The following is a 14,669-nucleotide window of genomic DNA, read 5'->3' as shown; positions in this document are numbered from 1 at the left end:
ATACAGTCAAAGGTTGAAGTACAGAATCATTTAATCTCATTTAAAAAAAAATCAAAACCCTAACTTCAGAGGTTTAAAACAAATATACCAATATTTTGCTAATTCTTATGGAAAGGCTTACTGGTCTTCTTACTTGAAAACACACATAGATACATAAAGTTATCATAAAAGTAAATAAAGTTATCTAACAAGTATTTTGAGAAGTACAAACACAACAATCTCTAAATTCTCATAATTATTTGTTCCCACTATTCACCAAACTAATGAAGTAAGACCTACCTACCCATTTAAAAAGTCCCAGTCACCAAAACCATCAAACATTTCTCATTCCTTATTATTTCTTAACTTCTCTGGGACTACCTAAAATCACAGTACATTAGTGGCATAAAACCCTACAATCCACCTGTCCTGCCTTCTAAGTCAATATAATATTAATAAGGTCCTCTTAAATAAAATCTCCCACATCAGCCCTCTACCTAAAATCTAATCCATTTATTTCATAAATGTGTCTCTTCTTGCTCCAAAATTTTATGTAATGGTCCTAATAATTTTCACTTTATAAGGTATTACAATTTTTTTTTTTCTTTTTGGCCTAAAATCACAGTACATTAGTGGCATAAAACCCTACAATCCACCTGTCCTGCCTTCTAAGTCAATATAATATTAATAAGGTCCTCTTAAATAAAATCTCCCACATCAGCCCTCTACCTAAAATCTAATCCATTTATTTCATAAATGTGTCTCTTCTTGCTCCAAAATTTTATGTAATGGTCCTAATAATTTTCACTTTATAAGGTATTACAATTTTTTTTTTTCTTTTGGCCACACTGTGCGGCATGCACGATCTTGGTTCCCTGACCAGGGATCGAACCCATGCTCCGTGCAGTGAAAGTGTGGAGTCTTAACCACTGGGTCGCCAGGGAAGTCCCCAATATTTTTTTAACATCTGTTAGCACAGTTCCCTCTTCAATTTTCCTCAAAATTGTCTAGGCCATTCTTGCATATTTACTCCTTTGTCAATCCCCCCCACCACTGTTACATTATTACATTTATTAGGATTTAATACAAAAACGGAGATCTAGAAATAACTAGAATTTACAATATTGTTTCCTTATATAAAAATAAGTTCTCATATAAGTCATACAAATTCATTTTAAATTCATATCATAAAGTGTTTTATCTTTGCCACTACTTCCATGAGATTAAATTTTTTTAAGTTGTATTTTCTATCTTGTTGATATTTAGGAAATCTACAGATTTCTTTGTATTTATTTTTTAACTACCACAGAGACTTTTCTTACTGTTTCTAAAGAGTTGTTCCATTGCCAGTATAACTAGAAACTCGATACAATCTTATTATTTCTGCCTTTCCTGTCCACCATTTTATAACTCTTGCCTAACCGCATTGCTGAGCACTTCTAGGATGCTATTAAATACTAGCGGTGACAGTAAATGTATGGGTCTTCATCCTGACTTTCATGAGAATGCTTCCTATGAGGTATATGACCTTTTCATTCTGGGAGGGCAGTATTTATTTAATTCCTGTTTTACTAAGGATTTTACAAGGAGAAGACAGTGAATTTCTTTTACATGACATCTAGGCTTCCATCAAGATGATCATATAGTTTTCCTCCACTAACCTATTAGTATATTTAATTAAATTAATAGTGTCTAATATTGAACCATACTGAAATGTCATGAATACACTCTGCATGACTGTAGCATACTACTTAAATAAATTTTATTCTATTTCCTATTACTTAGGATTCTTCTATCAATATATAATTAGTCATTGTAATTTTATTTTTTGCTTACTATCTTTGCCCAGATTTTGATTTCTGAGTTACTATGCTGGTTTCATAAAAAGAAATGGAAATCTATTTTTCTTTCTCTAAGTCTAGAGCAATTTAAAGTGTCAAAATTTCTTAAAAAAAAAAAAAAAATTTTCTTGCTTCCTGAAAATTTCAAAGAATCTTTGCAAGAATCTCTAGGCCTGGACACTCTACTTAGAGTCCTTTAGTCAATTATTTCCTACCTTATTCAGGTGCTTTCATGCACAGAGTTGCAGGCCTATACATAATTATTTGTCAACAGTTTTGTAAACTGAGCAAAACAAAATAACTACCTAACATTTTTTAAAGGCTTTTAAAACCAGGTTAAACCCCACTTTCAATAATGGATAGAACAACCAGAAGATCAGCCAGAAAACAGATGACTTAAATATCCCTATGAACCAACCAGTCCTAAAAGACATCTATAGAACACTCCACCCAGCAGCAGCAGAACACACATTCTTAAGTTCACATGGAACATTCTCCATAAAATGCTAGTCCATAAAACAAACATCAAAAAATTTTAAAGGACAGAAAGAGTAGAAAACACATTCTCTGACCAAACAAGAAGGAAATTAGAAATCAGTAATAGAAAGAAACTTGCGAAACTCATAAATATGTGAAATTAAACAACAAACTCCTAAATAACATGTGGGTCAAAGAAGAAATGAGAAGGGCAACCAGGGCTTCCCTGGTGGCGCAGTGGTTGAGAGTCCGCCTGCCGATGCAGGGGACATGGGTTCGTGCCCCAGTCCGGGAGGATCCCACATGCCGCGGAGAGGCTGGGCCCGTGAGCCATGGCCACTGAGCCTGCGTGTCCGGAGCCTGTGCTCCGCAACGGGAGGGGCCATAGCAGTGAGAGGCCTGCGTAGTAGCGCAAAAAAAAAAAAAAAGGGCAACCAGAAATTACTTTCAGAAATGAAAATGAAGATACAATATGTCAAAACAGGGGACGAAGCTAAAACAATAGAGAAAAATGAATGGTTAGACACCTATATTAAAAAGACCTCAAAACAACCTAGTTTTCTACTTTAAGAAACTATTTTTTAAAAGAGCAAACTAAACCCAGAGCAAGCAGAATGAAGGAAACAAAAACTAGTGTAAATAGAAATGAAGTAGAGAATTTAAAAAGAGAGAAATCAATGATACCAAAAGTCAGTTCTTTGAAAAGGTCAATGAAACTGAAAACCGTTAGCTAAAATGACAAAGAAAAAATGAAAAAACTAAAATAACTAAAACCAGGAATGAAAGAGACATTACTGCCAGCCTTATAGAAATAAAAATGATAAAGAAATACTATAAACAATCACATAACAATAAACGATAACTTAAGATGAAATGGACAAATTCCTAGAAAGACAAACTATAGACACTAACTCAGGAAGAAATAGAAAATCTCAATAAATCTACAAGAGACTGAATTAGTAATCAAACAACTACCCACAGAGAAAAGCTCAGACCCATATGGCTTCACTGGTGAATTCCACCAAACATTTAAGGAATAATTAATACCAATTCTTCACAAACTCTTCCAAAACAACAGAAGATGAGAGAACACTTCCCATCTTATACTATGAGGCCAGTATCACTCTGATACCAAAAACAAAGACATCAAATGAAAAGAAATCTATAGACCAATATCTCTTATAAACATGGATGAAAAATTCTCTACAAAACACCAGCAAACTGAATCCAGCAATATACACAAAGGACTATACATCATGACCAAGTGTGATTTATCCCAGGAATGCAAGGCTAGTTTAACATCCAAAAATTAATTAATTAATGTAATATACCATATCAATGGAATAAAGGATAAAAACCACATTATCATCTCAGTAGACACAGCAAAAGCATCTGAAAAAATCCAACACCCAATCATGACAAAAACTCTCAACAAACTAGGAACAGCAGGGCACTTCCTCAACCTAATAATGGGAATTTATGAAAATCCCAGAGCCTAAATCAAACTTAGTTGTGGAATACTGAATGTTTCCCCGCTAAGATGAGGAACAAAACAGGATGTCTGTTCTCACCACTCCTTTTCAGTATCATTCTGGAAATTAAAGCCAGGGAAATCAGGCAAGACTATGAAATAAAAAGCATCCAGTTAGAAAAGAAAGAAGTAAACCTATCTCTCTTTACACATGACACGATCTTCTAGAGAGAATCCTAAGCAATCTATTATATTTTTTAAAACTATTAGAACTAATAGAGCTTCCCTGGTGGCGCAGTGGTTGAGAGTCCCCCTGCCGATTCAGGGGACACGGGTTCGTGCCCCGGTCCGGGAAGATCCCACGTGCCGCGGAGCGGCTGGGCCCGTGAGCCATGGCCGCTGAGCCTGAGCATCCGGAGCCTGTGCTCCGCGACGGGAGAGGCCACAACAGTGAGAGGCCCATGTACCGCAAAACAACAAACAAACAAACAAACAAAACAACTATTAGAACTAATAAACAAGTTCAGCAAGGTTGCAGGACACAAAATCACTATAAAAAAATCAATTGTATTCCTACACACCTGCATTAACAATAAAAATTGAAATTAAAAACTTGCAATTCTAGGGAATTCCCTGGCTGTCCAGTGGTTAGGACGCCACGCTTCCACTGCAGGGGGCACGGGTTCAATCCCTGGTTATGGAACAAAGATCCTGCGAGCTGCACGGTGAGAGGCCGTGATAAATGATTTTTTGGTGCGGCCAAAAAAAAAAAATGAGGATGAAATTGCAATTCTAATAGCCTCAGAAATAATATTAAAATATTTAGGAATAAATATAGCAATGTAAGTGCAAAACTTATACTCTGAAAACTAAAAAACACTGTTGAAAGAAATTAAAGCAACATAGATAAGTGGAACAACATCAAATGAATATCCATGCTCATGTATAGGAGGACTTAAAAATGTTGAGATAAAGATATTTCTCAAACTGATCTACAGATAAAACACAATGCCTATCACAATCCCAGCAGGATACAGTTTTCCACTAGGACCATTTTCCCCTCATAAACCATTCTCCACAAATCTTTTCAAAGAGTAATAAGGGCCTGGAGAATGACACATAAAAGACAATTCATGACTTGATAAGAGGCTTAACCCCTATTTTGCTCTCTCTGGCCCTGACCATTTCCCACTGGAGTACTTTACACTGCTTGTTGACTCTGGCCTCATCCCCTGGATGCAGTTGCACTAATCTCATCAATACGTATGAACTGTTTTCCTGGGTAAAGCCTGACTTTGAGACTGCTCTTGGGTCAGTCTTCTCAAAGAAAGCAAGAGAACTTCCTCAAAAGAGAATAGGGTATCATACTGTTTTAAGACAATCCAACAATAAGCGAACTATACTGATAACTGCAAACCCTCCCTAGAAGCACCTAAAAATCCCAGATTAAATATAACAAACTTCTTTAAATGAACAGTTTGGCTTACAAAAACCCACAAGCAATCCCTAGGGATCAAAAACGAAGAAGAAGCTAAAAGCCAGACAGTATCCACTAGAGCCGATAACACTAATCTTGCAGAGTATAAGTGGGGATCTGAATAACCTAGAGAACTGTGTTTAAACTCTCAGAGAAAGGAACCAATTGTGAGCTGAAGATTTGAAGGAAAACTCCTACATAAGGCCATGTTGCTCAAAGGTTACATCCTCAGGACTTCCCTGGTGCTCCAGTGGCTAAGACTCCACGCTCCAGTGCAGGGGGCCCAGGTTCGATCCCTGGTTGGGGAGCTAGATCCCACACGGCACAACAAAGACTACATCCTCAGTGAAGGGGGGTGGGGTTTAAATAATCTACTAAGTAGGGAGAAGACATACTTATTATCAGTTGTGCTTCAAAGTAAAGGAAAAAGTCTCCTCAGGAAATTAGAAACCATGGGCCTCTTTAACAGAGGGAGGAAGGGAGGGAGGGAGGGTGGGTGTGTATGTGTGTGTGTTGTGTGCATGTGTGTGTAGTTTCATCTGGTTTTGCCCCATCCTCATAATTCAGCAACCTTCACGCCAAGAATATAAAAATTAGTCAGTGATACCCCGGACAACCCAAACCATGTGGAGTTCAACAATAAAGATACCAAATACGAGGTCACAAGACAAAATCTACACATATGAGGAAACAATCCATTGTGAGGAAGAGTCAGAAACAGAAATAGATACGTAAGATCTTGAAGTAAAATAACAAAACGATAGAACCTTTAAAATAAGTATGCTATAAATAAGACATGAAAGGACTCAAATACGTAAGAAAAAAGACAAAACAAAAATCAGGCAGGGAATTTCCTGGCAGTCCAGGGGTTAGTACTCCGCACTTTCACTGCCAAGGGCGCGGGCTCAATCCCTGGTCAGGGAACTAAGATCCCACAAGCCACATGGCACAGCCAAAAATAAAAATAAAATGTGCTTTAAAAAAAAAACCAGGCAGATTCAAAAAGGAGTAGACCCAACAGATTCCTCAAAAGACAGCAAAGATGACAAATGCAACCAAAGTAATCAGTGTCAGGCAATTTTCATTGGTGAATGCAAAAATGTTAGATGAGAGGTTGTTGTGGGACAAAACCTGCACGTGGATTCAAAGATTCACCTCCCCAAAATTAATTTTAAAAGGGGGGGAATGCACCATTGTAATGGAAGGGACCAATGGAAGAAAACTGCATAATCGTCTTTAAAAGCCAACTTTTTCCCATTCAACATTCATTGTTTGCAAGTTCCTTGGGCTTTCCTTCTTTGTGTGACTTACCACTTAATAGCTGTAATAACTGTTAGTCTTCTTCCCCTGATTAACTGCTTAAAAATTAGTTGTTTTTAACACAAAATTAATAGTTTTCACAATCAACTGTTGCAGTATTTTCCTACTATAATAGTATTTACATTTCAATTTATGAAATTAACACATGAAGCATGTAAGATTTTTTTACTCCAAGTAACACTGAAAATGCTCACCTCTTGAAAATCAGTATTGAAACATTTATAATACATCTAAATAGCATGCCTTGTTCATAATACTGATATTATACAGTTCATTAGATATGATGGTAACCTTTGTGATCACATGTTAAAGAAGCAAAATATGCTGTTAGAGGAATTCACCTTTTTGTCTTTCTTGAGGCTGAAGCAGAAACCAAATAGCAAATCTGGCCCTATTTCTAAGGCTTAAATCAAACTTCGAACTTTCTAACCATCATTATTATCCTGCTTTTACTTATAGTATCTTTCTAGAAACCGAATTACAGGAGGTCATATGAAAAGGAAGTTTTGACCGAGCATGCATTGCTTGCTTCCCATCGTGGGGCCTGGCAAATCTTATTTTAAACTATATATCATAATCTCCGGTTAAAAAAAAAAAAAAAAAGTGGCTAAAAGTCTCTAAAATATAAAAACTACCACCTCTGCTTCAGGAAGGATAAATGAGAAAGACTTAAAACTCAAACCAACTCTTTTGAAACCAGTTTTGCCAAAGTCTGGAAAGTGACTGTCCACAAAGCTAGAAATGTAACAGTGAGAAAAGTTAGTCATGCTCTTTGGAGCAACAGCTTACAGAAGTAGATTATTCTGTAATACCACACTGAAATATAAACAAATAGGAAAAAGCTGAAATATAAATAATTTTGGCTATATGCCAACAGTCACCTCTATGAGAACACAGCATAGAGAATTAACTATATACTGTGATATGAAAAAAAAAATTACAAGTGAAAGGTTGTTGTTAGGCTTGAAATATAAACAGTGATTGTCCACAATTCAAACATTTTTCTCTCTCAATTTACCCATGAATGAAAACACAGCTAATACACTGAAAAATAAACACAAGATGAGAAGAGTGAATTTTAAATCTACTACTAGCTTGCCAGTAACACAAACTTCTTTCTGAAGTAGCTTTACTATTGGTAAATGCCTTAGTTTACCAACCAAGAATGACATTAAAGCAACAGTTTTCTCATTATTTCATTAATATTTTGTGAGGAATATAAACTACTGAAACTATCACAGTTAAAACAGATTAGTAAAGAAGCCAGAAACTAATATTCAAAAAAAAATCAAACAGTATATACGCAAAACAAGTTTTTTTAACTGCTTAATTACTTTTAAAGTAAAGGATAAATATTTTAAATGCACCAGCCAAATAAACTAGATAATATAAATACTTAACCTTTATTCTGGGGAAATTAGAGTAGCTTGCAATCATTTCCATTTTGTTTTATAAAAAAGGAAGAGAGTCACAATAAGACAACAGGAACAACATACTTCTAGATAAAATTTTAAAATCACAAAGACTGAAAATTCTCTGCGTTAAATTACTATACAATATAGGGAGGGTGGGAGGGAGGGAGACGCAAGAGGGAAGAGATATGGGAACATATGTATATGTATAACTGATTCACTTTGTTGTAAAGGAGAAACTAACACACTATTGTAAAACAGTTATACTCCAATAAAGATGTTAAAAAAAAAAAAATTACTATACGATAAAAGCTGACATTACCAATAGGTCCTGTTATCAGAAGTTGTGTGAAAGAATGAAAAACAGTAACTTATATCAAAGTACAACTGCTTACATTTCATTTCATACAGTTCCAATAATTCATACACTTTTCCCATGGGATTTTTTTCTACTCATTCATAGTTTATTACTGCTAAAAAAGCCTGTTTTGATAAAAATCCCCAATAAAATTAAATATCAGTCACTGCTTTACGCTATACCTTCTTTTGTTCATGTCCAATTAGCATCAGCCTATCTTTCATTTATCAAACTTTCAGCTGCACATGGTAAAGCATTTAGGAAGGTTAAACAATTACAGCATCCCGAGTGTCAGTGGAGTTATCCTGTGCGGAAATGTGCTCCCAGAAGGCAACATTGTATAAACATTTCATTAGGGCTTCCCTGGTGGCACAGTGGTTAAGAATCCACCTGCCAATGCAGGGGACCAGGTTCGAGCCCTGGTCGGGGAAGATCCCACATGCCGCGGAGCAACTAAGCCTGTGCGCCACAACTACTGAGCCTGTACTCTAGAGCCTGCGAGCCACAACTAACGAAGCCTGCACGCTTAGAGCCCGTGCCCCGCAACAAGAGAAGTCACCGCAATGAGAAGCCCGTGCACCACAACAAAGAGTAGCCCCCGCTCGCTCCAACTACAGAAAGCCCGCGCTCAGTAACAAAGACACAACTCAGCCAAAAATAAATAAAAGAAAATAAATTTGAAAAAAAAAAAACAAAAAACATTTCATTAATCTTTGAATCTAACTTTCTCATGCTTTGCTTAAATGTACTTGGTGACCAGAATCAGTTTACCGAAATTTTTTTTCTATTCTAGGCTTTTAAAGCCTCGAAAATAAAAGAGTTAAGACACATATTGAAGACATCATGATGCTCCCATTTTGCTTAATACAAGAGTGAGTAATTAAACAGGTATTTTTTTTAATTGTGTACCTTTTCAGGCCAACAAAAAAAACCCTACATCTTTCACTTTTTTTCTATTTGATCCAAAATAAGGTCCTGATTCAAACAAAGCAAATATACTTACAGAACTAGCATCAACATCACTGTGGATGGCAACCGTCTTAATGCCCATCTTCTTGCAAGTTTTAATAACCTATATTAAAGTACATTAATGTTATCTATTAATAGTAATTCATATTTAAAGGGATTTAATAATAATAAAATTCACAGAGTAAAATGGAAAATAAGATTAAAATTCCACTCACCCTACATGCAATTTCTCCTCTATTAGCAACAAGAATTTTATCAAAAGTCTAAAAAGAGAAAAAACACATAAGAAATTGTTACTCTCACTTTGGGACCAGAAAACACCAAGCTATTCCACAATTACCACTGGGAATGATCATAAGAAACACTACTTCCTACAGTAGTATTAAATACTATACATATGTTCATTTACAACCAGGCGGCTACTAAACTCATCTGCTAGGATCTGGCGTTATAATTATCCTCTTAAAGCATTAATTGACTAGGTTAGATAATTCATAAGGGGACTAAATTCTCTTGCCAAAAGATAATCTTCAAATATTTCAGAATACTAAGAAACTTTAGAAGAAACTGCTTGAGAATTTACTTGATTATTTTCTAAATTCAGGGAAATTCTAAGTGTTATGTTTATCAAAGGGAAGTCTGATATAATTTACGTGCTATCTCTTTGGGATTGGGCCATAGCATTAAATGATACTTTTGATAAATGAGAACAGATACTATTTATGCTTATTTCCAAAGATTCCCAGACAAAGCAGGTTATGCTATTTGAGTACAATGTTAAGTTTGAATAACCACCAAATTTTTAAACAGCTGAGGCCATATAATAGAAAAAGAAGTTCCATTCTATGTGGGGCTAGAGACCTAAATTCTAAGCCCAGCTTTGCCATTAATGATCTATTTGACTCTAAGCAAATCAATTTTTGTAGATTGAAATCTCTTGACTTCCACATATACAAATTGATAGCATTCTAATGGGAAACTATTTAACAACGTTCTCTCCCTACTCTAAAACTGTACAGGCTAATCCTTTTAAAGAAATACACACAAACAATTATAAGTAATTTGGATGCCACACATTTTAGTACACAACGATTGCGAGGTTAGTGAATTGTTACACGTTAAATGGAACTATTTTTTAAAGTTTTAGTTATATTTCTAAAAGAAAAGTTAGTTATATATGATCTTAAAAGTACTCATATAACTTAAAGCTATATTTTAACCTAACAGGTAATCAGAATCACAGAATCTCAGAACTGGAATAGGCCTTTAAAGTCTTGATTTAACCTTTATATCACACATGGCTTATTCCACCAAACTGAGACAAGCCTCTGCCTTAAAACTGGTAAATTCCCAATTTGACAGAATCCTGAGTCATTCAGAGCCCTGAGCAGATGGGCCCTTAAAATATCCTAATCTCACCTCAGGCGTGAGGCTATAAAATCATCTGCCTTTCTACTCTCATCTGCTCATGGTAAATTCCTGTTAAACAATAAGCATATTCTAAGAAAAAAAACGTTCATACTTCCTTGAACTGCATTTTAAAATGTGAATTTTTATTAAGTATTAAACAGACTACATCTGATAAAAGCAGCACAAACACTGGAAGTTACACATTAAGCAACTGTTACAGTAAATATAACGAATTACTGACATCATAATATTAGCGGGAGTACAAATTCCACCCTAATTCCTATCCAAGAAGCAGAATAATGGTTAAGAGCCAGTCTGGAGCCAACGTGTCCAGGTTGGAATCCCAGCACTACCACTTGTTCTTCTGTGGACAAGTCGTCCTCCTGAACCCTCGTTTCCTGGTATGTAAAATGAAAATAAGCATAGCACCTGCCACAAGAGGTTGCGGGAATATGATTAACACCTCTAAAGTGTTTAGAGTAACGCCTAGCACATAACATATACTCGGTGGGTGTTAGCCAGAGTACTGTTATCCACTCCTCTGGGCCACATACCAGATCACAAACCCAGGAGTGTGATTCCAACAGGGATAAACCTGTACCAGAATGATCACTGCACCTCACACGTTTCTGTTCATCTCTGTTCAGGGCTCGTGATGGTTAGTTTTATGTGCACCTTGATTGGTCCTCAGGGTGTTCAGATTAAACATTTTTTCTGCGGTGTCTGTGGGCGTGTTTCTAGACGAGACTAACACTGAATCAGTGGACTCAGTAAAGCAGACAGCCCTCCCCAATGTGGGTGGGCGTCCTCCAGTCCACTGAGGGCCTGACAGACTAAAAAAAGTGGAGGAAGGGAGGATTAGTTCTGCCTGCCGGATTGAGCTGGAACACTGGTCTTCTCCTAGCCTTGGACTGGGACTTACACCATCAGCTCCCCTGGTTCCCAGACCCTTGGACCTGGACTAGAATTTCAGTACCAGCTTTCCTGGGTCTCCAGCTTGCCACAGCAGATTGTGGTGGGACTTCTCAGCCTCCATAATTATGTGAGTCAATAAAAAAATCTCCCTCTGTCTCCTACTGGTTCTGTTTCTCTGAAGAACCCTAATACAGGACTATTAATGGATTACCAATTAGTACACAAGCTCAATAAAGCTAATATCAATTAATCTTCCATACCTAAGAATTTCTTTTAACTAAATAACAGATGAATATGGTTCAGAATTTAGAAGGTACACAAGGGGACACACTGTACGGACACCTAGGCCCTTGCTCCAAAGGCAACTACTACTAGTTTCCTGAATATTCTTCCAGGTAGGCTATGCATATAAAAGAATATATATACAAATAATTTTTTAAATTAGCCTTTGTTTTTTTTTTTGTTTTTTTTTTTTTTTTTGGGCTGTGCCATGCTTCATGCGGGATCTTAGTTTCTGGAACCAGGGATCAAACCCACGCCTCCTGCAGTGGAAGTGTGGAGTCTTAACCACTGGACCGCCAGGGAATTCCCTAAACCAATCTCTCCCTCTACATCAACAATTACAGGTAAACATCAAGTGCATTCAATAACTTCAGTGTACAATATGGCACAATCACAACAAAATGTGTTAAGCGCTACAACACGGCTGTGTTAAGTGCAGCAAAGGGAGAGAGTGAACAGCATGCGTTAAGGCAGTGACATTGAAAGCAGACGGTAGCACTGAAAAACTACAAGTAATTTTTAAGACAGCTCAAGCACAAAACAAGTATGGGGGCACTGTGGCAAATAAAGCTGGGGTAAAAAGGCCGGATTAAGAAAGCACCCTCTTTCATTTCATTTCATCTCGTTCATGTCATTTAAAGACCTGGGACTTTATCCTGTATCTGGAGAGCCGTATACAAGACACTCCGAAGATACTCTAAGGGGAAAACCAAAAACAACAACCTTACGCCAGGAACCTGAATCCTTGAAGCCAGGGGGCTTTCAGGTACCATGAGAGATAAAGAACTTTTGCAGCAACTGTTCTTTTAATTTTTTATTTTTATACAATTTTTAAAGGTTACTTTCCATTTACAGTTGTTACAAAATATTGGCTATATTCCCTGTGTTGTATAATACATCCTTGAGCCTGTTGGGTACTGAGGTACCCAATGGTCTGTACCTCCCACTGCTGCACCCCCACAACATAGGGGTGAGTCTGCTTCTTTTACGTTATATTCACTAGTTTATTGTATCTTTTAGATTCCACGTATAAGTGGTATCATATAGTATCTGTCTTTCTCCGTCTGACTTATTTCACTCAGCAAAATGTCCTCCAAGTCCATCCATGTTGCTGCAAATGGTCAATTTTCATTCCTTTTTATGGCTGAGTAGTATTCCATTGTGTACATATACCACATCTTCTTTATCCATTCATCTGGTGATGGACACTTAGGTTGTTTCCATGTCTTGACAACTGTCAATAATGCTGCTATGAACACTGGGGTGTGGAGCAACTGTTTTATACCTTTGCTATTGCTGTCATGGGGTAAAAAACACACTGGAAGTTTCATGAGAATTTTTTTAAGTTATTTTCTTTTAATCCGTTCTCTCTCTACCCCTCCTTTTTTTCCCTTCCCTAAGTTTAGATCATAGCTGGCGTCTAAAACCACCAAGGACACTTCTCTCCATTCAGGGACCAAGAAAAGGGCTGAGCTGGCCTGATCCACTGGGTACTTGGAGGTATGACGGCAGAACCCTAGACCCCGAGTCACTCACCAAGCACTTCCGAGAAGGAGTACAGCACAGTGGGTAAACCCACCAGCTCAGGAGAAAGACACACTTGCGTTTACACCCAGCTTATACTTACTATTGTGGGTTTTGAGCTTCAGTTCCCAAAAGTACAAAATTGAATGAACAAAACAGTTAAGGATAATATTAAGCAGCTGACATTTGGAGCGCATGCTTTCTATATGCCAGGTACTGTGGCAAATCCCTTCTGCATACTACCTCATTTAATCCTCGTAAGAGTCCTATGAGGTCAGTTTTGATAAAATCCCAATTTTAAAATGAGAAAATTGAGGCCTGATGAAGCATAATCACTTGCCTAAGTCACCAGCAAAGTTAACTAGCAGTAAAGCCAGGGTATTTGTGTCAAAACACACCATGATGCGACATAATCAGAGTATAATGGTGCAAGTTTTAAACACTGTATTATCAATGCCAGGGCTTCCCTGGGATCCAGTGGTTAAGACTCCACGCTTCCAATGCAGGGGCCATGGGTTCGATCCCTGGTCGGGGAACTAAGATCCCTCATGCCTTGTGGCACAGCCAAAACATAAAAAATAATAAAATAAAATAAAATACATTAAAGTTAATTTCACCTGTTTCTTTTTAATGTGGCTATTAGAAAATATAAAATTACATATGCCCTACAATTGTGTCCACATTATATTTCTTTTGAACTGCAGTGATATACACCCTTTTTTCCCCCAGCCTCCAGATTCTTCTGAATAGTTTTGCATACGTCAACAGACGAGTTAGAAGACTATTTCATTCTCAGATAATCATTCATATTAGTTCTACTTTAATGACATTCAACTTGAACCATCTCTTCTTAACCAAAACTCTTCTTCTGCTTTCTTTGATGCCTTTATTGTCACCAAATCATGTTTTACCTCCAATCACCACTTCTAGTTCCTTTATCTCTCCTCTCACAAGCCTCAAACATTATCACATATCAAGATTTTAACTGGAATTTCCCTGTCCCAAAATTTACAATACCCATAATTGCCTTCACTCAAAATGAATCTTACAAATATTAAGTAAATGAAAAAAAAAACCCAATAGTTTAATCAAAATCTCTCAACTGCCTAGTCTAAGAAAGAATGTTGTATTAGTGATCCTGCTGAAAACACGGGAAACACATTGTAAATTTATTTGATTTGTGGTATAGGTAAAAATACAAAATTTAAAGACTCAGGTTGTGGCCCACAGTGAA

The 14,669-nt window shown here is 36.8% G+C and overlaps 1 protein-coding gene across 6 annotated transcripts in view; it reads right to left on the bottom strand.

The window, feature by feature from the left end:
- The window catches only part of PCCA (propionyl-CoA carboxylase subunit alpha), a 378,662-nt gene that overhangs the window by 350,476 nt on the left and 13,517 nt on the right, over positions 1–14,669 (bottom strand). For all 6 annotated transcript variants that reach the window (XR_008619078.1, XM_028497435.1, XM_007103730.4 and 3 more), the window contains exons 3-4: positions 9,520–9,567; positions 9,339–9,407 (exon numbers count right to left, since the gene is read on the bottom strand). Coding sequence is in view for 5 of the 6 variants with exons in the window: in XM_028497435.1 (XP_028353236.1) it covers positions 9,339–9,407; positions 9,520–9,567 (117 nt within the window). In the remaining variant the exon portion in view is untranslated. The remainder of the gene's footprint in view (positions 1–9,338; positions 9,408–9,519; positions 9,568–14,669) is intronic.

The sequence above is a fragment of the Physeter macrocephalus genome, chromosome 13 (genome assembly GCF_002837175.3).
Source record: "Physeter macrocephalus isolate SW-GA chromosome 13, ASM283717v5, whole genome shotgun sequence".
Classification (NCBI taxonomy): Eukaryota; Metazoa; Chordata; class Mammalia; order Artiodactyla; family Physeteridae; genus Physeter; species Physeter macrocephalus.
Note: the sequence above shows the minus strand (reverse complement) of the source record. Positions and strands in the feature narration are given on the sequence as shown.